The sequence below is a fragment of the Phoca vitulina genome, unplaced genomic scaffold (assembly GCF_004348235.1).
Source record: "Phoca vitulina isolate PV1807 unplaced genomic scaffold, GSC_HSeal_1.0 scaffold6, whole genome shotgun sequence".
NCBI classification, from domain to species: Eukaryota; Metazoa; Chordata; class Mammalia; order Carnivora; family Phocidae; genus Phoca; species Phoca vitulina.
The window spans coordinates 50,439,317-50,465,569 of record NW_022589709.1 but is presented as its reverse complement, the minus strand read 5'-3'; the positions used below and the strand labels follow the sequence as shown (position 1 = coordinate 50,465,569).

General features: G+C 38.3%; 1 protein-coding gene across 3 annotated transcripts in view; it reads right to left on the bottom strand.

Moving 5' to 3' along the window:
- Nucleotides 1–19: 19 nt before the first annotated feature.
- WDR41 (WD repeat domain 41) overlaps nucleotides 20–26,253 on the bottom strand; it is a 53,281-nt gene continuing 27,047 nt past the window's right edge. The window contains exons 8-13 of one of the 3 annotated variants that reach the window (XM_032404146.1): nucleotides 23,082–23,192; nucleotides 12,041–12,225; nucleotides 8,951–9,072; nucleotides 8,041–8,129; nucleotides 7,085–7,218; nucleotides 20–4,654 (exon numbers count right to left, since the gene is read on the bottom strand). In XM_032404146.1, coding sequence (XP_032260037.1) covers nucleotides 4,502–4,654; nucleotides 7,085–7,218; nucleotides 8,041–8,129; nucleotides 8,951–9,072; nucleotides 12,041–12,225; nucleotides 23,082–23,192 — 794 coding nt within the window. In that variant the 3' untranslated portion in view covers nucleotides 20–4,501. Of the gene's footprint in view, nucleotides 4,655–7,084; nucleotides 7,219–8,040; nucleotides 8,130–8,841; nucleotides 9,073–12,040; nucleotides 12,226–23,081; nucleotides 23,193–26,253 lie in introns of those variants that run through there. The other 2 variants (XM_032404147.1, XM_032404149.1) reach the window with 2 other exon arrangements.

The following is a 26,253-nucleotide window of genomic DNA, read 5'->3' as shown; positions in this document are numbered from 1 at the left end:
AGCCCGATGCAGGGCTCGATCCCAGGACCCTGGGATCATGACCTGAGCTGAAGGCAGACGCTTAACGACTGAGCACCCAGGCGCCCCAAAGAGATGGTGTTTAATATTGGACTCTGAATCATCCAAGTCCCCAAACTGCATTTTTAGAAAGTTACATTCCATGAAGAAAAATACATGTTCTTTTGAACACTGAAGTGACAGAATAAACACAGGGCAAAATCCTTTGTCCTGTTGTCACCCTGTCTGTCCTCATCAAACCATGGAGCTCATTTACTATAACTAGCAGGACACACGCAGCAAAGACTTGGTGCCTGTGAGCCCATCTTGCTGGATGACAAAGTAGCTTAGCTAGTGTTCAGCTCGTCTCTTACCATAAAAGTCACCATCACTGTTTAGCTTGACTTTTTTCTCAAGAGTCTCAGTCAGAAGCATTCATAATACGTAAGAAAAAAAATGAGCAAAACAACTAGGACCAAATTACCGATAAACGAGTTAGTTTCACCGCCTCTATGGCTAAGCCATTCCTTTGCTCAGTGGCGTGACACCCAAGGCCGACCACCGCCTTGGCCTGGTGAGTGCCTGCTGTACACCGGTAGCAGCCTGTGTGGCCCTCCTTCTAGAAGAGGAATTCAGCCTAACACAAAGCCCTTCATGATGGGCAAGGGACTGACACCTCGTTTGGGGGGTGGAATCCAAGAGCTTCCCTTATTCCTGGTTTACAGAGGCAGTCACAAGGCACTATGGTGAGTATATAAAAGCCATTAAATTTGAATGCCCTTGGATAAGCTTTTTTTTTAAAAAAAAAAATTTATATACATTTGCTGTTTAAAATTTTTATTAAAGCACTCTAAATTTACTGGGTGTAAGTCAGTCCATGGAGTAGGTTGTGCCGTGTACCATCTATACATATATATTTGGGGGAGGGATGGGGCAGTTTCAAGGTTCAGATGTTTTTAACCTATCTATATTTGAGACCTTGCCATTTTGCTTTAATGATGTAAAAAAGACAAGACTGCAAGATGTGTAAATAGATCAGAAAATAGGCATAAGGGGAAGCAGTAAATACTATTTTATGCTCTTAATTGTATGCTAAAAGCTTCTAAAGCACAAGTGCATATTTTTATACAGCTCTTTTGAAAACTTTCTGTGATCTACATGAAGTCAGACTTGAGATTTTCCTTTCTCTTTTACCAAACAACCCTTCTCTATGTGTTGTAAATATCAAACTCAGTAAACAAAGTATCTTCCTTTTCCTTTTCAAATCCTCTGTACTCCCTGCTGCATTTTTAAGAGGTATAAACAGAGGCTGAATTAGTTGAATAGTAGTTACTTTTTTCAAATGAAAATTGGAATGTAGAACACTTGAAACCAGTACATGGGAAGAAAAAAAATGACTTATCACTACATAATGTGCCAATGTTTTTTTTCTATGTTTTGTACCAAAAAATGAAATCATATATGACAATTCCACGTAAAGAAATGTATCTAAATTATTTTTGTTAGAAAAGCGAATGTGCTTGGTCAGGACAGCAGCTAGCTTTGTGTTGTAATGCTGCACTATGTAAATGTGATGAAAATGTTTTTGTGAAGTACTTGTAACTAAATTCCTACAGCCATTTTTCATTCCCAACAGCTGTTTTTATTTTATCTCTTTGGCCTAAACTTTTCATTATTTCAAAATTTCGCTTTACTGTCCTTTATTTCATGAGTCACACACTTTACTTTCAGACACATTAAAGTCAGGATATCAAAATCCTATTTTAAAGAACTAAATAACTTGCCTAGGCTTCAGAAGCTTGCTCCAGACAAGGACAATCTTTACCTTGCCATGTCGCTTTCAGTTCCATTCGGTAAGTAACATTTTTTCTGTATGAATGTTACAGCTTACTCCCTGTAATGTCAAATTAATTTCATAAGAACTTAAAGGCTTTAAGACTGCCAGGTACCAAAGCTTTAGCACAGCTATGATCTTAATCAGTGTGTAATCCTCTGAATTGCTAACTAAATATTGCATTCTCCCATATAGTCTTTCAGCAGGTATAAACTATTATAAATGCCTCTTTATACTTAGTTGTTTACTAAAACATTCTGTGTTGAAGGGACCCCCTACTGATTGAGAAGAATGCACTCTAATATAGGTAGAAGTCACATTAAGACTAGTACTTCACTAGAAGTTAGTTATAAGGTCATTCTTGTAGAGGTAACAATGTTTTATAATTCGAAGTCATTATTTACTTCCAATTTTAGATTTTAAAATTTGCTTCCTAAGTCAGGACTGGTTAGTCTTGGGGGCAAAGAACAAGCCTCCGGCTGAGAAAGGAAAGATACAGTGCCCCTGAAATTTAGGCTCTTGCTTGCATTATGTGAAGACAGCCAGAGAGGGAGGTAATAGGGGATTTTTAAATAAAAATGACAAGGCCCACTACATAGTGTTACTTGGGGTGCTTCAAGGTCAACTTCTAGCAGCAGTCTACATACAACTACTGAGCAGCCATCAAGTCTGAGCCCTAGTAGAAGCTCCCATCTTCCTGAGTGGGGGGCTTCCCTCCAGACAGATAAGAGGATTGATGGTGCTTACAGTACTGGTTGCTGCCAAAACTCACCTATAGTTTGTCACTCCGTGGGAATAGATTACTAACCCAAAAACTATTAGGAAATAAAGCAGTTAAAAATCTATGAATTCCTTGTATAATTCATGGAAGAGGTCTTCTACAACTCAAGAAAACAACTTGAAAAAGACCTCATGTAAAATGTCCAAAGAAAAAGCTAGCTAGTAACAGAAGAAAGTCCAGCTATTGAGTAAAATTTTAAAGCCTGAAAATGACTCAGAGATACCTAACTAAAGTGATCAACAATCTGATGGAATAGGGCTAATTGCAAGGCCTTACCTGCCTGGGCCTCAGTTTCCTCATTCCTAACATTAGGGCATTGGTCTGGCATAGATGACCTTAGCTCTTCCAGTCTGTAGATAGTTGTGGAAGCAATGGTCAAAGATAAAACTAGTAAAAACAATTTATAAAAATTCCATTAGAGATGAGTGGGATGAACAGGTGAATTGGCAGAGAGCAAAGGAGAAGGATCAGTCTTCCAACATCATAATAGGATTCTTTGATCAGCACTTTAAGAATAACTCCACTTTCTTTTTTAATTTTTATTCTTTAGTACCAAAGGGGAGAAAGAATATTCTGTTCTAAGGCTGGTAGGGTGATAAAGAGGATTAAATCTGAGTGGTCACAGCAAGTAACTACACAAATGAAGCCTTTCTCAAGTATTTCATATTGGAGGAACAGTAAGATCAATCAGGTACTTGCGGCTCCAGTCTCTGACTTGGGAAACACCGTACCTCTTTACTGATCTAGCTCTCATCCCTGGCATATATGAGGGCTAGGTGCTGGTCCGGTCCCAATCTAGCTAATCGCTATTCAGCCAATTCACATGGGGGCAAAAAATACACCCTGGTAAGATTCCTATTGATCTGAGTTTATAGGAATTGTAGTAGCTAAACTAAAACACAACAAAGGCATTTAAACAAATTACTTGGCACCACCAACAAAAAAAGTTGGAATTAAACAGTAAGAGACTCAAGTTTGCTCATAGAACATTCTTAATTAGTTACTAAAGACCAGGGAATCTGTAGGAGGTAGGATATATTTATCACACAGATTCTTAATCCAACAGGCTCTAAGGAAAACCAAAGAACAAAATAAAACTTCTAACGAATGCCACAGTTATGCTGTTCTATTTCCACCTCTTCACAGGGTCTAGGTTCAAATGAAGCAGCTCAAACCCAGCATGCACCCCTTGAGCAGCAACACAATCTCCTGGAGGTCTCAAGGTGTAAATTCAAGATGTGCTACGTCCTACCTGTTTTTCAGTGGATTTTTCATTTTTATCCCAAAATATCTTCTATAATTATTATATTTTTTAAAGTAGGCTCATAAGTTTTTTAAAAACAGGTATAGTTAAAATACTCATTTTGAGAATAAAGCCAGGTACTTCAAAATTCAGAAAGGCCTAAATGAAAGTACATTTAACTTTTTAAAAAATTTTTGTGATGAATAAGAATGTAATTAGAGGCAACGAAATTATACTAAATGAAGTGAGAGGTTCTGAGCACTTTCTCATTAAACGTAAGCTCATACAATTTAAGTGTTATTTTAAAAAAATTTTCTATACGGAAACTAGGCTAAAATTCTTTACCAATATTTGTGCTCTGATCTGAATACTTTCTGAAAATTCACTGCTGAAATTAGACCCATTTCCTCAGTGGTTTCAGGTTACTGCTGTGAAAAGTCAAACAAAAAACTTGCAGTGTATTCTCTTGTGAATGTTAATACCTGAGAAACAACTTGCAGCTCTTGATCTGGGGGTTGTGAGTTTGAGCCCCTCACTGGGGGTGGAGATTACTTAAACTCTTTAAAAAAATAATACATTACAAATTTGAGTATTACCCTATATTTGATGTTCAAGGTTCATGCACATGTGTTCCAAATTCCTTCAACTAGACAGCAAGATATAAGTCACCATTCTCCTCTAACTTTTGAAATAATTTTAAACTGCGCAATCCAGATTCTCTTTCTCCATTTTTCCACAAAATAATGAGATGGTCAGCAGAGCATGTCACTAGTCCATGATCTTCAAAGTACAGAAACATCTGTAAAGAAATTTAAAGCCACCTGATTATAGGAACTTCAAAGAGAAAAGGCGAGACTAACATATGCTTGTAAGATAGTTAACTTGCAGACTTATTTGAATCTGAATATAAAACTCATTTTTTCAGGACAAGTTGTGTAATGGTCTAGCATTATCTTGTATTTTAATAATCAGAACTACAATACCTATCTTTGTGAATTCCCACAGCATCTTCTTCAGTTTTACTATAATCTAATTCTTCAGGTATTCGTTTTAAGATTATGTCAGAAGTCCTCCCAGAACTGCTTCATCAATTATACCTCCCTCATTATTTATGGACAAATGGCTACCAGTAACATGTCCAAACTCCTAATTCTGCAAGATAAACACTGGCTTGAGCTCTCTAATCCATAAGCATTTACAGAATGCCATCTATATGTTATGGTCCCTACCATGAAGAAGGTTCTAGTTCAGTTGTGAAAACCACATCATAGTTGAAACAAAGACTATGTAACCAGGTACTAAAAAATGTAGTTCACACTAGGATTTGCCACAGAAAGAGAGGATCTAGATCAGTAACCACCGAAACTGTCAAAGCTTCAAAAACCTAAAACTTCTGAAATGAAGGGAAGGTCATGCCTGGTGAAGAAATAGGCTGGAAGAGAAGAATAAAAAAAAAAGTGTTCACGAAAAGGCAGCAGAGCTACCTCCGCAGTAGAGAGCAGAGCTTGGCGAAGGCGAGACTAAAACGAAGGAGAAAAATACAACATCAAAGAACAGGATGGGAGTTCTCTCTGAAATAACAATTCTGAACAAAGCAGGATAAGGCCTCAGCTGATGATCTGTAAGTGAAGAGGGGGAAGGAGGGAAGCAAAATACTACAGGTAACAGGGTTGGCTAGACAGTAAGGGTAAAAACATAAAAGGAATGAAGAAGTTCAGGAGGTAGCACCTAAAAGGGAGCCAAGATTTTTCTCAAGCCAGAGATATTTAAAAAAAACTTCAATGTCAACACTTTCAGGAAAATTCCTCAGGTCTACATTATGGCAAATATGCCACTTTGAAGGTTACCCCATTTATTTTTTTAAAAAAGATTTTATTAATTTACTTGAGAGAGAGCACAGAGGGAGACTCCCTGCTGAGCAGCGAGCCCGATGCACGACTCGATCCCAGGACTCTGAGATCATGACCTGAGCGAAAGGCAGACGTTTAACCAACCGAGCCACCCAGGCGCCCCTACCCCCACCATTTAAAAACCTTTAGTGGGTACCTACTATTTTAAAAATAAAGCCAAAATTAATCTGATGCAAAACTACTTTCTCAGGCTTTATCTCCTACTAGTGTCTGTTCACAGAAAACCACTGCTCCAACCCAGCCAGTCTGCTCGTGCCACCACGGAGATGCAATCTTTGCACTTCTACCACATTCTGTTCTCCCCAATCCCAAACTACACAATAGCTACCTAAGCAAAAGCAAAGTTAAAAAGCAGAACAAAAGGAAAACAACTGCGCTACGTGTTAGAGGAAAGCAAAGATAAACAAGACCCAATACCCAACATTAGGGAACTCAGGGTCACAAGGCTATGTATGTTAACCCTCCCCAACCTTCTAAGTCCTGAGCACTCGCTGTCTACAGTCATCTGGGCCTGCCTGAGCAGCTGAGGTTAACAACTGATTTGGGCTGTATCCTTCCCCTCTAGAAGACCGAGGAGGGCAAGGACTGGATGACCTGTATCTTCGTAAACTCCAGTGTCTAGTATACTGCCTAAAACAGAAGCAGTGATTGCTAAGTGCACTACAGCTGCCCCGAAGCATAAATGCACATTCAAATGAAAAGTAATTTGTTCCTCCCTGGCTGGGAAACAGGGAAGAACAATTTAAGAAATTCATCACTTAGGGCTCTGCTTATACTACTACCAGTTCCAGTCCTCTCCCTTTCATTATCAACAATGGTGCATATAGTAAATATTAATGTATTTGGATTTCCACAAGGTAGAATTGTATACATCTTACAATTCTCAACTAGTATTTTCATATATGCACAACAATAACCAAGACCCTAAGTCTTAGGAAAGCTAACAAAATATGATCCTTCAAAAGGAGGTAAAAACAGTACTCTGTTCATGAATGTGATAAAGGCCCCTTGAATTCCACTCTGCAAGGCTTTAACTCTACATATAACCCAACCCTCCATGCACCCTCTACTACTGTTAGGTATTCAACATGATTCATATCATCTGATTCTAGGCTGTCTCCATCTCATAAATAATGGTGATTAAGCCCATTTTTAGAAACAACACATTCCTTGCTTCCTCACTTCGTGTCTCTGTAAAGGGAGATCTTAATTGCACATACTATAACCTATCCACGTTTAGATTCAGCAAAAACATACAGAAAAAAAAAAGTATAGGACTTCATGAATGCCCTAAACCTTTACATGCCTATTAAAAATACCTCCACAGATGAGGAATGTCCAATCAAATCTCCAATAAGCTCCAATGAACATGGAGGAGTATTTTCTTGTTGCTTTTTAACAGGTTGGCTGGCTTGCTTGTTCACTCTTCCAAATCCCCACATGTTAAAAAAACCTAGAAAAACAAAATCATTTTGGTCATTTCTAAAATTACTGTACTCTTTACTTAAGATCAGAAAAACAGAAAATTTAAATGCAAAGATGTTCTGTACTTTAGTCAAGGGCTAAGGGGATGGTATGAAACACTAAGCTAGGGTTTTTGTAAATCTGTTATTTCATCTTAACTACCAGGTTTGCTGCTCATCTCTTTTATTGGCCCTACTCACCCACTGGTAAAGGTGTATTAACATGACAAAAAGGCACTGGGAATAAAGGAGAGCAGTAAAAGGCCTGAATGTCAGTGTCCAAAAAAAAAAGCCACAACACAGATCTATCAACAAAGCATAGATGAAAAGCAACGTGTGTCCAAAAACAATATCCTAGCACCGTCACATGACCAGAAGGAACTCCAGAGGTAGCAGCATCTGATTTCTTATGCAAAGGTTGCTAATGAACCAGGATTTTGTTTTTCAAAGCAAACACCTGCAGGTCAAGAGCTCATGAGATTATGATATAAACACAAAAGTGTTTTTTTCCATAAACTGAGTTCAATATTAATGCTTCCAGGCTGAAAGAACACTTGAATTTGGTATCTGATGGTACAAATCCTCCTTGTGTATCAAGCATTATGCTAGACAATATAAAATGAATAATTACGTCAATGGGCCATTTGTTCAGAAATGACAGTTTCCCTTAAAACAATAAAATACTAGTTGAGATGGAAAAAACCAGGCAGTTCTACATTAGAGCAATATTAAGATATGATCCGAGATCCCAACTAGCATATGCTTCATGTGAACATGCGCCTTCTGCCTTTCATAGGAGAAAAGACACACACCTGTTGGTACAGGTTCAGCTGCAAGCTGCTGTTTTTCTCTTAACTCCCAAATGCGTACACTGCCGTCTTCCGAGCATGAGATTAACTGCCTGTCAGAACAGAAAATCAGTAATAAAAAGAGAATGCGCCATGGAGGGCCAATGCGAAATTTGCAGTGAAAGAAATCAGTGGAGCCCTCAACCGCTTCTCTTCAGTTCTGGGCAGGAGCTGATAAAAATCATAATTTAACATGGCTTTACAATGCAAAGTAAAAGCACTCTTCGGGAAGGGCACCCGTTACACTGTTAAACTGGCTCAAATGTGATAAATACTTCATCCCATTTTGTAAAACACATTTACGAAAACTGTATGAATTACACTTTCACAATATCCTGACGCGTCCCCCCTTCCCTCCTCTCACAGTATCTCTTCTCAGGGCAGCTCTAACACTAACAGTATCCTGCATAGAAAATAGTATTCCCTTCCTGTAATTTCATCCCTAGAAACTCAGCAGCCAAATTTATCCTGACAGGAAAGCCCTTGCTTAGTAGCCTCACACAACAAGGAGATGACCATTTCTTTCTGGCCGTCAACAACTACAATGAACATATGAGTTTCTGGAAAATATAAGAAAAATGAGCACATAGTGCCCAAAAGTCTTTGTCTTTTTAAATAAATACGAAATTTTAACGTTATCTCTTCCTATCATCAAATTCAATGTAATTCATTTGAATGCAGCTTCTTGTAAATGTTTTAACATTTTGCCACAAACTCTTCTGTTAGAGACAGCCAGGGGTATTCTCCATTTCCAAAAGAACCTACCAGGTCAAACCAAGGAGCCAGATGAGCTTTGCCACTTGAGAAATTACCTTGGTGGCGCTGGGAAATGTGAGTTTCTTTCATTTGTTGTAGAACAGATGGGACCGTGTACCTGTTTGGAAGTTTGGCAATGTGCAGGACATTAGAGTCATGGGCACTTTTCTGGCAAGCAATCACACGCTTCATGTGAAGGTTATACACGTATAAACCCCTTCCGACTGCAGCAAATACATTCTGGTGGGGGGAAAAGTTCAGAAATGGGCATAAAATTAGTACTTACCACTACACAGTATAACAGATTTCCAGCCCGGCTATAACATCAGAAAGCCACCGTTACCTTCCCTATTCCTAGCTCTCAGTCCTACCTACTGTACTGCCCCCTGAAGTGCAAAGGAAAGCTCAGAGCATTTAAAAGGTAGAAGGACACAACCACCAATACAGAGGAAGTTCTGCATATCACACCCCTTAACATCACCTTCTTCCCTCACTAAAATACGACAACTCGAGAGAGCGACTACAGCTGCAGAATGGCCCTACAGCGGAGGCTGCTGAGGTACCTAGGTGTTCATTCACGTAACGCTCTATCCTTGGGAAGGTACTTAGCTGCTTCTGCCTGGACAATGTGAGCAAAATTACCTGTACCGCATATCTTAAGCATGCAAGAGACCTATAAAGGACACAAAAAAGCATATGCTGTACGGACACTATCGTCTTAAGATCCTCTGAAGGATTTGCAAAAACATTTTTCCAAATGTATTACTAGAAATACCTTTTTACTAAAACAACTTTAACTTTTTGAAGATACTTTCACCAATGTTTATCTTATGACAGCCTCACAACATCTCTTTAAGGTAGGGAAAGCAAGTACTATTGCCATTTTCCAGATAAGCCCGTTAAAATTTTAAAAGAAGATTGAAGTCACTCAGAAAGTTAAGACATGGAGCGGATATTAGAATCAAGGTCATGTTACTCCAGTCCTTTGTTCTTGCCTCACACCACACCACCTAGCTTCTGAAATTATTCTGCACATCACTAGACTTCGGTAGCACTCGCCTAAGAATCACTTTCTTATGCAACAGGTACCCCAGTAAGGCAGCCCTTTCAAAACCCCTACATTGCCTCCCTGTTTTATACCAAAAAAGTCTTCTCATGCACCCTCAAAGGCGACAAACCCAACTCAGACCTATAATATTTAGACCAAAGCATGCCCCTAAGGCTTATCAGAGTCTAAATCTGGAATGATGCCCTTGGCCCTAGGGATTGGTACTCTGCATTTAGCAAGACGAGCTGAGGACCAGTGTCAGGGACATTGATAAAAGCTGGCCAACTTGCTAAAGTCTAGAGCCCTATGGGTAGCAATTCAAATGCAAAGAAAGCCCCAAAACTAGTTCTACAAACCAAGAAATCTGTGCAGAGTTTAAGTGATTTACCAAAGGTCACAAAGAAAATTATAAACACAACTAGAGAGTTAATGAGCTCTTGGATAGCTATTACTCAACAGAGTCACTGCATCAGTCACCTATCATCAATAATTAATGGCCCCTTTGGGCACCTGGGTGGTTCAGTCAGTTAAGCATCTGCCTTCAGCTCAGGTCATGATCCCAGGGTCCTGGGATGGAGCCCCACATCCCTGCTCAGCGGGGAGTCTGCTTCTCCCTCTCCCTCTGTTCCTCCCCTCAGCTCTTGCTCACTCTTCTCTCAAATAAATAAATAAAATCTTAAAAAAAAAAAAAAAAGGCTCCCTGTAGAAAGAACCAACCTCCTATAAAGAAGAAATACTAGGGAAAACTGAGTAATGCTTTATTAAGCATTTATAGCAGTTAATAAGCATTAATCAGAACTTTTGAGATTAAAAATACAAAATGAAAAACCTTAAACACTAATTTTTATAAACAAAAGAGGTTATCAAATGAAAAAAATATACTTTTTAAGGCCACAACTCTTAGAAATGTGGTTTCCATCTTTTCTGAGACCCTAACATGTTTATCATATGTATTAATTTTTTTTCCAAAATAAAGCGTGGATTTAAAAAAACAATTTTTGGGGGCACCTGGGTGGCTCAGTTGGTTAGGCAGCCGACTCCTGATTTCAGTTCAGGTCATGATCTCAGGGTCCTGGCATGGGGCCCATGTTGGGCTCCCCACTCAGCAGGAAGTTTGTTTCAGGACACTCTCTCTCCCTCTGCTCCTCCCCTCCCCAAGCTCGCTCTCTCTAAATAAATAAATAAATCTTAAAAAAAAATCTTTGGGCATGTTAGTATTCTGTTTTGCTTTTGTTTTTAAAGTAAAAGAAGTGCAAAGAAAACAAAAAATGGACCATTCTCTCCCTATCCATAACACTATCACTGAGTTTTTTAAAATAAAAATAACAAGCAGAGCTGCCTGGCTGGCTCAGATGGAGGAGCATGTGACTCTTGATCTTGGGGGTTGTGAGTTCAAGCCCCATGCTGGGTGCAGAGGTTACTTAAATAAATAAACAAACTTAAAAAAAAAATGCATATGATTATAAAAGGTAAACAGTACAGAAAGGCACAAAATAAAGTGAAAAAAAAAAGTCTCCCCCCTTTGTAACTCAAGGGTTACAACTCTTAAACATTTCTTCTGATTACATTTAGAGAAGTAAGCCCCCTTTGCACACATTTTCTAAGCCTTTGAAGGCAAAAGAAGAAATGTACAGATCAGGGCCAACATTCAGTAATCTGTTGGTAAAAAAGATGTAAAGTGTTTCAATAGCATCACCACCAAGGCCTAAAGGAATGAATTTAGTAATTCTCACACAAATCATCTTGCCCCAGGATGCTAGTAGGCTAAGAGAAAAACATTCCTAAAATTTTTAATTTCCTTTACCTCTGTAGGAAATGCACAAGCATCTTCAAAAGATCCTTTCCCAAAGTGTTTCTCAAAGCCCATTTTAAGGCTTATCCTCAAATCCTATGGGATTATTTAATCCAACCAAAAATTTCAAAAGTATTTTTAAATCTATGGACATTTAATCACTTCCTGCCTCACAGAAAGGAGCTAAGATTAAAATGCTTTTTTAATGCAAGGTGTGCAATCTTTGAAAAATAGAAGAACATTTTAAAGCATAACCTGAACATGGGGAATGATACCTTTCTATATCCATCAAGAGATTAAGTTAAAAAAATTAGAAACTGGGTTTATTAAAAAAGCCAGTTTACAGATATTTTCTCAATTTTTTTTACCTCTTCATCCCATGTGAAATGATGAATAGAAATGTCATCTGGTTTTTGGCAGAGTTTTATTTCTTGCTGGGTGTCCAACTGTGGAGATGGGTCCCAGAAGCTGCATTCACAGGCTTGCACGGTCCAGTCCAGGATATCCCAGATGATCATTTCTCCAACATGGGAGCCAGTTACAAAACTCACATCTAGGCAGAATTCGTATTTGTCTCATTAGTCATCATTTTACGTAGGCTAAAGGTAAAAAAGAACTGGACTGCCTACTTGTAATGCTCTATAAAACAACAATATTTAGACTAGTGAGGTACCTAGACAAGCCAAACAGAAAGATACATATAGCAGAATGGCAAGACCAGAAAGAGACTCAAGTCTATTTGGTTATTTAGTATGTGATAACAGCATTTCAATTCAGTGAGGAAAGAAATGCCTCACACTGGATTATCTGGTTAACTAACTGAAGAATAGAAATAAAAGAACCTTACCTTGGAACATATACTGTGTAGAGAACGGACCCTTCTGCCGTGTCTCTCTCTTCCTGTCACACTACCACCACACTCACAACACCTGTGACACCAGATGTGTGTGGGCTTTTCCCACACCGAGCAATTCTGCGACTCTAGCTGAGTGTCCTACAATTTGACTCATTCTGACACTCTACCTGGAGGTAGCATCAGATGCCAATTGCAAGTCCAGGCTGTTACCTGTGCTTCTCACCAATCAGCTCCCACTTAGGTTCAATTAATTTGCTAGAGAAGCTCACAGACCTCAAGAAAAGTTTCCTGTTTACCAGCTTATTATGACAGGATACGATAAAGTACAGAGAGATGAAACCCCAGATGGAAGAGATCTGTAGGACAAGGTGTGTGGGAAGGGCTGGAGGGCTGTAGAGCTTCCATGTCCTCTCCAAGTCTGCCACTCTCCCAGCACCTCCACATGGGGGGCAATCTGGAAGCTCTCCAAACCCCACACTGTTGGTACTTTTATGGAGGCTTCATCATGTAGGCATGATCAATTATTAACTCCATTTCCAGCCCCTCTCTGGAAAATGAGGGGTGGAGCTAAAAATTCCAAGTTTCTAATCACCACTTGGTCTTTCTGGTGACCAGCCCCCATCCAGAAGCCCACTAAGAAATAATGTTCTCCTATCACCCAGAAAATTCCAAGAGATTTAGGAGCTTTTATGTCAGGAAATATTAGACCAAATATTAGAACAAAAGATGCTCCTTGTGCTCTTATCACTTAGGAAATTACAGGGGTTTTAGGAGCTCTGTGCCAGGAACTGGGAGCAGAGACCAATATAGTTTTCCTATTATTTTACATATGCCAAAGTAAGTTTCAAATATATTAGAACATTAAAGGTGCTTAAAGGAGGGGTGCCTGGGTGGCTCACTCAGTTAAGCATCTGACTCTTGGTTTCAGCTCAGGTCATGGTCTCACGGTTGTGAGCTGAGTCTGCTTGAGATGCTCTCACCCTCCCCCTCTCCCTGTTCACTCGAGTGCATGCTCTTTCTCTAAAATAAAAAAAATCTTAAAAAAAAAAGTGCTTAAAAGATTGAAAAAAATAAAGGTAAATGCTTTTATAAATGTAGAGTGCTAAAAAGCTCTAAAGGAGGCAGGGTAGGGAAAGATATATGTGTAAATATCTGCTAAGCAAAAAAAAAAAAAAATCATATTTAAATGACAAAAGACTGAAACATTTGCAACTCAGATGTCAAAATGGGTTTATTATACTTGATACATAAGGAGCTCCTAGAAACCACTAAAAAAAAGACAAATACTCCAGGAGAGAAAATGGGCAAAAGACCTGAACAGGCAAAACAAAAAATACAAATGGTCAGTAACCATGTGAACAGATGTTCAATTTCCTTAATAATCAAAGAAATTTAAAAGCAGTAAGATACTACTTATTGATGTGAAAACTGGGAAAGATTGAAAAAACAGGAAAATACCCAAGCTGGCAATAGCAGAGGAAATCAACACTTTGGTCCTACTAATGTCCTAGTACAAACTGCTACAATCCTTTCAAGTTTGTTGATATGCATCAAAACCTTTAAAAAAAATGTAAACCCACTGATCCAACAATTCCACTTCTAGGAATTTATCCTGAAAAAAGTAGATAAAAGATATATGTAACAAGGCTATTATACATAATATTAAAAATGTGAAGATAATCTAAACATCCAGTTGGGGACTGAATAAATAAGACATCTACAAAATAAAACAGTAATGCTGGAGGAGCAAGATGGCGGAGGAGTAGGAGACCTAAATTTCGTCTGGTCCCAGGAATTGAGTAGATAGGGATCAAACCATTCTGAACACCTACGAACTCAACAGGAGATTGAAGAAAAGAATAGCAAGCAACTCTCTGAACAGAAAAGCGACCACTTTCTGGAAGGTCTCTTCTGATTTGTTTAGTGTATATTTTTCTGGGGCCGTTGTTACCCTGTTAGCATTTTGTTCTCTCATCTATTCTCCCCTGGACAAAATGACAAGACGGAAAAAATCACCTAAAAAAAAAAAAAAGAACAAGAGGCAGTACCGACTGCCAGGGACCTACTCAATACAGACATTAGTACAACGTCGGAACTAGAGTTCAGAACGATGATAATAAAGATACTAGCTGGGCTTGAAAAAAGCATGGAAGATATTAGAGAAACCCTTTCTGGAGAAATAAAAGAACTAAAATCTAACCAAGTCGAAATCAAAAATGAGGTGCAATCAAAAATGGAGGATCTAAGGGCTAGGATAAATGAGGCAGAAGAGAGAATTAGTGATATAAAAGACCATATGATGGAAAATAAAGAAGCTGAGAAAAAGAGAGATAAACAACTACTAGATCACAAGGGCAGAATTCGAGAGATAAGCGATACCATAAGACGAAACAATATTAGAATAATTGGGATCACAGAAGAAGAAGAAAGAGAGAGGGGCAGAAGGTATATTGGAGCAAATTATAGCAGAGAACTTCCCTAATTTGGGGAAGGAAACAGGCATCAAAATCCAGGAGGCACAGAGAGCCCCCCTCAAAATCAATAAAAATAGGTCAACATCCTAACATCTAATAGTAAAACTTACGAGTCTCAGACACAAAGAGAAAATCCTGAAAGCAGCTAGGGACGAGAGATCTGCAACCTACAATGGTAGAAACATTAGATTGGCAAAAGACCTATCCACAGAGACCTGGCAGGCCAGAAAGGACTGGCATGATATATTCAGCGCACCAAATGAGAAAAATATGCAGCCAAGAATACTATATCCAGCTAGGCTGTCATTGAAAATAGAAGGACAGATAAACAGCTTCCAGGACAAACAAAAACTAAAGGAATTTGCAAACACAAAACCAGCCCTACAAGAAATATTAAAGGTGTCCTCTAAGCAGAGAGCCTAAAAGTAACATAGACCAGAAAGGAACACAGACAATATACAGTAACAGTCACCTTACAGGCAATACAATGGCACTAAATTCATATCTTTCAATAGTTACCCTGAATGTAAATGGGCTAAATGCCCCAATCAAAAGACACAGGCTATCAGAGTGGATAAAAAAACAAGACCCATCGATATGCTGCCTGCAAGAGACTCATTTTAGACCCAAAGACACCTCCAGATTGAAAGTGAGGGGGTGGAAAACCATTTACCATGCTAATGGACACCAGAAGAAAGCTGGGGTGGCAACCCTTATAGCAGACAAATTAGATTTTAAACCAAAGACTATAATAAGAGATGAGGAAGGACACTATATCATACTTAAAGGGTCTATCCAACAAGAAGATCTAACAATTGTAAATATCTATGCCCCTAACATGGGAGCAGACAATTATATAAGCCAATTAATAACAAAAGCAAAGAAACACATTGACAACAATACAATAATAGTAGGGGAATTTAACACCCACCTCACTGAAATGGACAGATCATCTAAGCAAAAGATCAACAAGGAAATAAAGACTTTAAATGATACACATACACTGGACCAAATGGACTTCACAGATATATTCAGAACATTCCATCCCAAAGCAACAGAATCCACATTCTTCTCTACTGCCCATGGAACATTCTCCAGAATAGATCACATCCTAGGTCACCAATCAGGTCTCAACTGGTACCAAAAGATTGGGATCATTCCCTGCCTATTTTCAGACCACAATGCTTTGAAACTAGAACTCAATCACAAGAGGAAAGTCAGAAAGAACTCAAATACATGGAGGCTAAAGAGCATCCTACTAAAGAATGAATGGGTCAACCAGGAAATTAAAGAAGAAATTTAAAAATTCATGGAAACCAATGAAAATGAAAACACAACTGTTCAAAATCTTTGGGATGCAGCAAAAGCAGTCCTAAGAGCAAAGTATATAGCAATACAAGCCTTTCTCAAGAAACAAGAAAGGTCTCAAATACACAACCTAACTCTACACCTAAAGGAGCTGGAGAAAGAACAGCAAATAAAGCCTAAACCCAGCAGGAGAAGAAAAAGAATAAAGATCAGAGCAGAAATCAATGAAATAGAAACCAAAAGAACAGTAGAACAGATCAACGAAACTAGGAGCTGGTTCTTTGAAAGAATTAATAAGACTGATAAACCCCTGGCCAGACTTATCAAAAAGAAAAGAGAAATGACCCAAATAAATAAAATCATGAATGAAAGAGGAGAGAACACAACCAACACCAAAGAAATACAAACAATTATAAGAACATATTATGAGCAACTCTATGCCAGCAAATTAGATAACCTGGAAGAAATGGATGCATTCCTAGAGATGTATCAACTACCAAAACTGAACCAGGAAGAAATAGAAAACCCGAACAGACCTATAACCACTAAGGAAACTGAAGCAGTAATCAAAAATCTCCCAACAAACAAGAGCCCAGGGCCAGATGGCTTCCCAGGGGAATTCTACCAAACATTTAAAGAAAAATTAATACCTATTCTTCTGAAACTGTTCCAAAAAATAGAAATGGAAGGAAAACGTCCAAACTCGTTTTATGAGGCCATTACCTTGATCCCAAAACCATACAAAGACCCCATCAAAAAGGAGAATTACAGACCAATATCCCTGATGAACATGGATGCAAAAATTCTCACCAAAATACTAGCCAATAGGATCCAACAGTACATTAAAAGGATTATTCACCACGACCAAGTGGGATTTATCCCTGCGCTGCAAGATTGGTTCAACATCCGCAAATCAATCAATGTGATACAATACATTAATAAAAGAAAGAACAAGAACCATATGATCCTCTCAATAGATGCAGAAAAAGCATTTGACAAAGTACAGCATCCTTTCTTGATCAGAACTCTTCAGAGTATAGGCATAGAGGGTACATACCTCAATATCATAAAAGTCATCTATGAAAAACCCACAGCGAATATCATTCTCAATGGGGAAAAACTGAGAGCTTTCCCCCTAAGGTCAGGAACGCGGCAGGGATGTCCACTATCACCAGTGCTATTCAACATAGTGCTAGAAGTCCTAGCCATAGCAATCAGACAACAAAAAGAAAGGCATCCAAATCAGCAAAGAAGAAGTAAAACTCACTCTTTGCAGATGATATGATACTTTATGTGGAAAACCCAACAGACTCCACCCCAAAACTGCTAGAACTCATACAGGAATTCAGTAAAGTGGCAGGATATAAAATCAATGCACAGAAATCAGTGGCATTCCTATACACCAACAACAAGACAGAAGAAAGAGAAATTAAGGAGTCGATCCCATTTACAATCGCACCCAAAACCATCAGATACCTAGGAATAAATCTAACCAAAGAGGCAAAGAATCTGTACTCAGAAAACTATAAAATACTCATGAAAGAAATTGAGGAAGACACAAAGAAATGGAAAAACGTTCCATGCTCATGGATTGGAAGAACAAATATTGTGAAGATGTCAATGCTACCTAGAGCAATCTACACATTCAATGCAATCCCTATAAAAATACCATCAACTTTTTTCAAAGAAATGGAACAAATAATCCTAAAATTTGTATGGAACCAGAAAAGACCCCGAATAGCCAGAGGAATGTTGAAAAAGAAAAGCAAACCTGGTGGCATCACAATTCCAGACTTCAAGCTCTATTACAAAGCTGTCATCATCAAGACAGTATGGTACTGGCACAAAAACAGACACATAGATCAATGGAACAGAATAGAGAGCCCAGAAATGGACCCTCAACTCTATGGTCAACTAATCTTCAACAAAGCAGGAAAGAATGTCCAATGGAAAAAAGACAGTCTCTTCAACAAATGGTGTTGGGAAAATTGGACAGCCACATGCAGAAGAATGAAACTGGACCATTTCCTTACACCACACACAAAAATGGACTCAAAATGGTTGAAAGACCTAAATGTGAGACAGGAGTTCATCAAAATCCTAGAGGAGAACACAGGCAGCAACCTCTTCGACCTCAGCCGCAGCAACTTCTTCCTAGAAACATTGCCAAAGGCAAGGGAAGCAAGGGCAAAAATGAACTACTGGGACTTCACCAAGATAAAAAGCTTTTGCACAGCAAAAGAAACAGTCAACAAAACCAAAAGATAACTGACAGAATGGGAGAAGATATTTGCAAATGACATATCAGATAAAGGGCTGGTATCCAAAATCTATAAAGAACTTACCAAACTCAACAGCCAAAGAACAAATAATCCAATCAAGAAATGGGCAGAAGACATGAACAGACATTTTTCCAAAGAAGACATCCAAATGGCCAAGAGACACATGAGAAAGTGCTCAACATCGCTCAGCATCAGGGAAATCCAAATCAAAACCTTAATGAGATACCACCTCACACCAGTCAGAATGGCTAAAATTAACAAGTCAGGAAACGACAGATGTGGGCAGGGATGTGGAGAAAGGGGAACCCTCCTACACTGTTGGTGGGAATGCAAGCTGGTGCAGCCACTCTGGAAAACAGTATGGAGGTTCCTCAAAAAGTTGAAAATAGAGCTACCATACGACCCAGCAATTTCACTACTGGGTATTTACCCAAAGATACAAAAGTAGTGATCCAAAGGGGTATGTGCACCCCGATGTTTATAGCAGCAATGTCCACAATAGCCAAACTGTGGAAAGAGCCAAGATGTCCAACGACAGATGAATGGATAAGGAAGATGTGGTGTATATATATACAATGGAATCTTGTGATTTGCAACAACGTGGATGGAACTGGAGGGTATTATGCTGAATGAAGTAAGTCAACCAGAGAAAGACATGTATCATATGATCTCACTGATATGAGGAATTCTTAATCTCAGGAAACAAACTGAGGGTTGCTGGAGTGGTGCGGGGTGGGAGGGATGGGGTGGCTGGGTGATAGACATTGGGGAGGGTATGTGCTATGGTGAGCGCTGTGAATTGTGTAAGACTGTTGAATCACAGACCTGTACCTCTGAAACAAATAATACATTATATGTTAAAAAAAGAAGAAGAAGAAGAAGAAGATATAGAAAGGGTAAAATGAAGGGGCGGAAATCAGAGGGGGAGACGAACCATGAGAGATTATGGACTCTGAAAAACAAACTGAGGGTTCTAGAGGGGAGGGGGGTGGGGGGATGGGTTAGCCTGGTGATGGGTATTAAAGAGGGCACGTTCTGCATGGAGCACTGGGTGTTATACGCAAACAATGAATCATGGAACACTATGGAACACTATATCAAAAACTAATGATGTAATGTATGTTGATTAACATAATAAAATTTTTTAAAAAAGGCAAACAAAACAGTAATGCTATTATTAAAAATTAAGTTGTAAAAGTATGTTTCTATTGCTTTAGAAATATACTCATGACATATTATTACAAAACCACAAGCCATATGTGTATATATATACATACACTCAGAAAAATGCCTAGAAGGATATGGATGACCAGTGCTTAATTCTGTAGCATGGGACAATTTTAATTTTTACATTCTACATGTTTCTCACTATTTTCTCATTTCTCTACTATGACTATGTATTACTTGTATAATAACAAGTTTTTATAACCTTAAAATTAGTGAGCCAACTAAGAAACCTTATAGATTATATATTTAATAGAAAATGGGCAACTGCTGACACTAAAAATTATCTTAAAGAAATTAATTTATTTTAATCCTTACATATTTTAGGTAAGTGTGAGTCTAAAAACCAAGTTCTAATTGTGGCTCTATTACTAGCCCCCTGGTCCTCAGAAAGTCATTTAACCTTTCTCTATTTTGGATTTCTCATACATTGAATGAGGATGATTGTAAAAATCCAATAATAAATGTATAGCCATTTAAAAAAGATATCAAATGTTATCTTTGAGTCCCTGGGATTACTTTGAGCCCCCAGTATTATTCCATAATAATGGTATTAAGAAATTCAGTTATTTGTAATTTAGGAATACAAAGATGAGTTAATTAGGATTTGATTATTCCATTTATCAAATGAACCATGACATAAATATCTAATAACTAGATGAACAATTGCTTAGAAATAAAAAATTACCAACAATCATACATGTAAACATTATTTTGTCTTGGTTCCAAGTCCAATTTCTATAGTTTATTAACACACTACAGAATTTGCTTTGTGAAGAAACAAGTTCACTTCTCATCTGTGCAGAGAAACAAGTTTCTAATTTTAATAGTGGGACAGGTAAGGCAGTACTACTCTTTCCGTGACCTTCTCTTCCATCCCTTTCCCTTCTCTTTCCTATTTCATTCAAACTACAAAAGAACCAGAGAAGTTAAGGAGTGAAGATTCTTGACACTAACTCTGCATGGGTCATCATAACAGGTAACCCCGAGACCACACAGCTGCCTGCTCTGACTTAATCCTCCCAACTGTCTGTGAGTCAGCTATGCATTGGAAACAAAGTATTACACAATTCTTACACAAAGTATTTCTGCCCAGTTGGAATTTTCCACTTAAAACAAAATACTGGCATTCAGCTAAGTCAGTGTAATTTTCACTGTATAACATATATTCCCAAACAGGTCACTCAAAATGTTTCACATATAACAACCTCAATGATATATATGGATGGATTTTCATCCAGTGTAAGTATCAAAAGTCACTTAGTATGAAATCTTATTCTTGTAATTGTCTATCCTTCCCTCACAAGTACTAAAGATTGTGATTACCATACCATGCTGTCAAAACTAGAAAAGGAATAAAATGAAGAAGCACCAGAGCCTTTTGCTAGAAGACATAAACAAGGTTATCTTGTATGTCTGTGTTAGAAAACCTTCTGCTCATAAATTCAGGTATCTTGGCAAACCTGTTATTCATTATCCACATTTGTGGGAATTCTGTCCTACCATTCTAAGGTTGCCTGGGGCCACCTCAATGAAAATGTACTTCCCCTGTGAAGTACAAACCCAGTAACTAGCCACATCTTCCATGGTAACTATGGGGAAAAGACACAGGGCTGAGAATGGAGCTGGGAATTGTACAACATAATCATTTCAGGATCACTGAAATCTGCGGTACAGCAAACATGCCTGTGTACACAATAAGACTGTCACAATATCATTTTCAAATTCTAACAAACACTTTGTCCATATATGATTCCTCAATATGCTTCTGGCTTATTTATTATTTGTAGTGTAATCTTACAGTCAGGGAGTTAATAAAGTAAAAAGTACTAGGAGTTTCCTGTAATTTTCATTACCAATTTTTTTGTTTAGATTTCCATTTTCCTTCCCTTAAGAAGCTGGCAAAGAAATACTTGAAGAACACTTTCTTGGTTAAACTGTTACAAGCTTCTTTGCATATCACGCAGCAAAAGAAACGCCATGAGGTTAAGGTCTCTTGAGTAACATCCCATCACCTTCATTAAGGAGCCATGCTGGACCAATGGTACCAGTGCTTCATCACTAAAACAGAACAACTAGGCCTGACCAGTGTAATTGTGCTTTGTTCAGCAGCTCCAGGGCCTTGGAGTTAAGGGCTCAGTATCAGAGGGTCTCCCAAATAAGAGCTTGTCTTTTGTGCTGCCCATCATGGCTAGAGAAAATAAAAGCCCCCAGAGAAAAATAAAAGGGTGCTCCCAACATGTTACTTCTATCACCACAGACAATCTGGTCTTTAGAAAGACTTGCAGCTGGGTTGTGTAAGAAGATGACTATCAGGGAAGAGGATTTTGGAGCTGGAAAGGACATTCTCACACATGTATCTGAAAATGTGATTCAATGGCATAAAAATAGAGACTACATTTGGTGCTGTCTGTACCTCTATTTCCTTTTCCTTCATGGTTACACAAAGTATTGCTCAAAAAGAGCCAACCCAGGGCTCAGGTCAGGGAGTGCAGTCCGGTCCTCCCACTACATCATATTCATAGCATCTCACAATTCTCTTATGGTCTCCATCAGACTATCATCAAACTAAGCTATCCAGGACTCCTCTTGTGTGACCGTGGAATACAGATTCCCCAATAGAGGTCTGATGATACAAGGTGTCACTTTATTTGAAAGTGAGCCAACCAAATCCCAGGACTGGTGGTTTGTGATCCTACCCTGCCATCTGATGACAGAGTCAGCTCACAACCATGAAGAAGGGCAGATAGGACCCAAATTCTGCAGACCTTTACTTTATCTTGGTGGTATTCTCTGGCAGTCTTTCAGTCATGATTACAACCCGCTTGAATCCTGCTCCTTCTGCTCTAAGTGTATATCTTGCTGTATGATATTGTAATGTGTGGTCCATAGAAGAAAAACTAGCCAGAACCATTTGCCAAAAATGCTGAAATGCTACTAAGCATTATTATTTATAGCCTATGATAGGCATCCCACAGCTACCACGCAGCACCTGAATCCTGCTCCCTCCATCATCTTCTTTCTCTGCCTCACTCTATTTTTCTTATTCCTACATCTTAGATACCTACCAACCCACGAAACTTCATCAGTTCCATTGGCTTAAACCTCAGACTATAGTAGACTGCTGATCCCTACTAGTGTAAAGCATTATTTTAATGATGGTAATTATAGAATCCTAGAACAAAACAAGACTAAAGTTTAGAATTGGTACTGTTAACAAAGTGCAAAATTTTACAGAATATAAACATGTACACAATAAGCTTACCATTGACATTAACCAATGAAAGAATATTATCCTGGTGATCAAGGAGGCGCTTAATTTCAAGAATATCCCATTCCAGTGATTCTTCTGTGGGTGCTACCAGCCGGAAAATTACTAAATGAAAATACAGATATAATTTTGTTAAAATGGTCGAAGAAGATAGAATTCTATTTCTGGTCAAAAAGCTAGCATTTCATTAAGTGAGAAAGATCTAAAATATTGAAAAACTCATCTCCAAAGAAAGCCTTACTCATACTACTTTAGAGTATTTTTTTCAAATGCTTGAGATGTTTGAGATGATCTACTAAAATCCCAAGTGAGTGTGTCTTTACAACTGTTCCTTTATTAAAACTCTTTTAAGCCCAGAAGTCTCCATCTTATCTAGGGCTTCAGTATAAGTCTGGCTACCCTGCCTCCCTCTCTCCTTGGACAGTGACTGGTCTACAACCTAGAATCATCTTCATCATCAGCTTTCTCTACTCATGTTCTCAGGTCAGTAAGCACTGCTACAAAAAGAAGCTACAAATTCATGGTTAACTTCAACTCAGTGAAGACTTCAGCAGCCATTAATTTTTTTAAATTTTCTTGATATTTAGGCATACATTATTGAATTATAAATTCTCTGAGAACATGCCTTATAGTTTTTGTGTGTCACAGATGTTCAATGTGTTCCTTTAATATACTTCTGACTATAATAGATGGTCAGTGTGTTGCTTTAGTCATTATCTGACTTTTTAACAAATAGTTTTATTTAAACTTGTATAAATCCTAACTTTAATCAATACAGAAAACCCAAAAATCAAATCAACAGGAGTGATTCTATCAACATTTACTAAACATTTACTATGTTCCAGAAACTTAGACATCAAATGTGAGAAAGGCCCAGTCACTGCCCTAAAATACAGTCTAGAGTGGGAATGAGACTTATAAACAAGCTTATGATCAATGTATTAAGTGCTGTAGATAAGCCACTGGACCAAGTACTATGGATGCTCACAGATTAGGATGATTAATATCTGAGAAGTGGGTAGGCCTCAGAACTCATATCCTTTCCAGGTGGTAGCTAATTACTAATGTTTCTCTTCTTTCTCACATTCCTCTCTGGAAAACAAATCATACCACATTTCTGTCTATGTCTCTGGACAATATGTTACCAAATGACAAATCTCTAGCCAAGTTATTTCATCCTGACAGCCATTCACATTCAAACAGTGGCTATCAAAAGAAGAAGGTCTTTCAGTAAATACAAAGGGAATGCTTCTGGATACCTACCAAAGTTGTGTAAAAATTCTACTTATACTTTGAATACTACTAAATCACCTTGAGATTGGGACTGTGGAATAACAGACAATGTACTATTTAATCAAACTAAGAGAAATGATAACCTGAAATACTGACAAGAAAAGGAAACCTACCAAGTAGGTTTCTATAAAATACCAGGTACTAAATATAATGTGAAACTGTTCAGTGAATCCATAAATATGGTCCCCACAGGCAAGTATTCACAGGGTCACCCATGTAATAACTTCAAGGAAATAAAACAAATATAAATTAGATCCAAAGACAAAAGAGAAGCAATAGTCAATTCTAAAAAATGGTTAAGAAAAAATAGCCTGGTCTTCTGAACCAAGATGAAGCCTCTGAGCTGATAGCCTTGCTTAGCTAGCAAAGCCTCAAAATCACTGAAACACACAGTACACTCAGAAATTTTATTTCCTATTGAGGGGCACGGTGGCTCAGTCAGTTAAGCATCCAACTCTTGGTTTCAGCTCACGTCATGATCTCAGGGTTGTGAGATTGAGCCCTCAGTCGGGCTCTGCACTCAGTGCGGAGTCTGCTTGATTCTCTCCCTCTCCCTTCCCCTTTGCCCCTCCCTTCACTCATGTACACACGCAATAAATAAATAAAAACTTAAAAAAAAATAAAGAAAGAAATTGTATTTCCTGTTGAAAGGAGCATGCCCTAACACAGAAAAAGAGAAATTGGTATGGAACATTTAAAACCAAGAACATGGGCAGAAATTGGGTCCTGGAAATACAAAAGATACTCTATTTACAGAATGAAATTTATTTTAATTTTTTTAAATTTATTTATTTATAAGTAGGCTCCATACTCATTGTGGAGCCCAATGCAGGACCTGAACTCATGACCCTGAAATCAAGACCCGAGTTGAGATCAAGAGTCAGAGGCTTAACCGACTGAGTCACTCAGGTGCCCCTGAAATTTATTTTTATGTAAGGAAAAATGGCACTATATATATGATAAAACTAACAAAATGCAGAACCTTATTTTTAAGATTACATATTTTTTACAACTTATTTTCTGCATAAAACCTATTCTTTGCTGAGATCATGTTCTTCATAATTTTTGTTAAAAAGTAATTTTACAGAATAAAGGCGGTAAATGATAGTTTATTTTTTTGTTTTTGCTTCTAATGTTTTTACTAAGCAAAACACTTTGTACTAGTTAGAAATTTGAAAGTGTAGAAATGACCATTGTAGGCAATAGAAGCCACTGAAGGTTTTAAGCAGGGAAGTAGACTGCCTTTTAGATCGATCATCTCTGGCACCTCCTGGAAAATGTATCTGAGAAGCTGTAAACTAGAGGAGAAGGCACTGGAGAAGTACTACAGTAGAGGAGAGGAAAGAAGGTAGGTTAGGAGACTAGCACAACAGAACAGGCAAAAGGGGAGATGAGAGCCTGAATGGAGCAGAGCAATGGTAGTGAGATAGAAAGAAGAGGATCAAAATATTTAGAGCCACAGTCCTCAAATATGGCCCCCAGCCGGCACCCTCAGTGGCACCAAAACACGTGTTAGAAATGCAGAAGCTCAGCCCCAATCCAGACCTACTGAATTAGAAACTCTAGGGGTATGACCTAGTAATTTGTGTTTTTAGCAAGCACTCTGGGTCATTTTAATGCACAGTAAAATCTGAGAACCACTGAGTTAGGTAGTAAAATCAGCAAAACTCAAAGTGATATCATGGCTGGCTACAGGAGGAGAAAGGCAGGGAAGAGCGAGGCAGGTTTCCAGCTCCATCAAAAATGTGGGAAAACTAAATTTCTGCAAGGAAAAGAGAAAACTAAACACAGCATTATATCTTTTGAAACTATTCTATGGAAAGAAAGGATAAGCACAGGGTCCAGAAAATTACTCCTCTGACATGATTACACA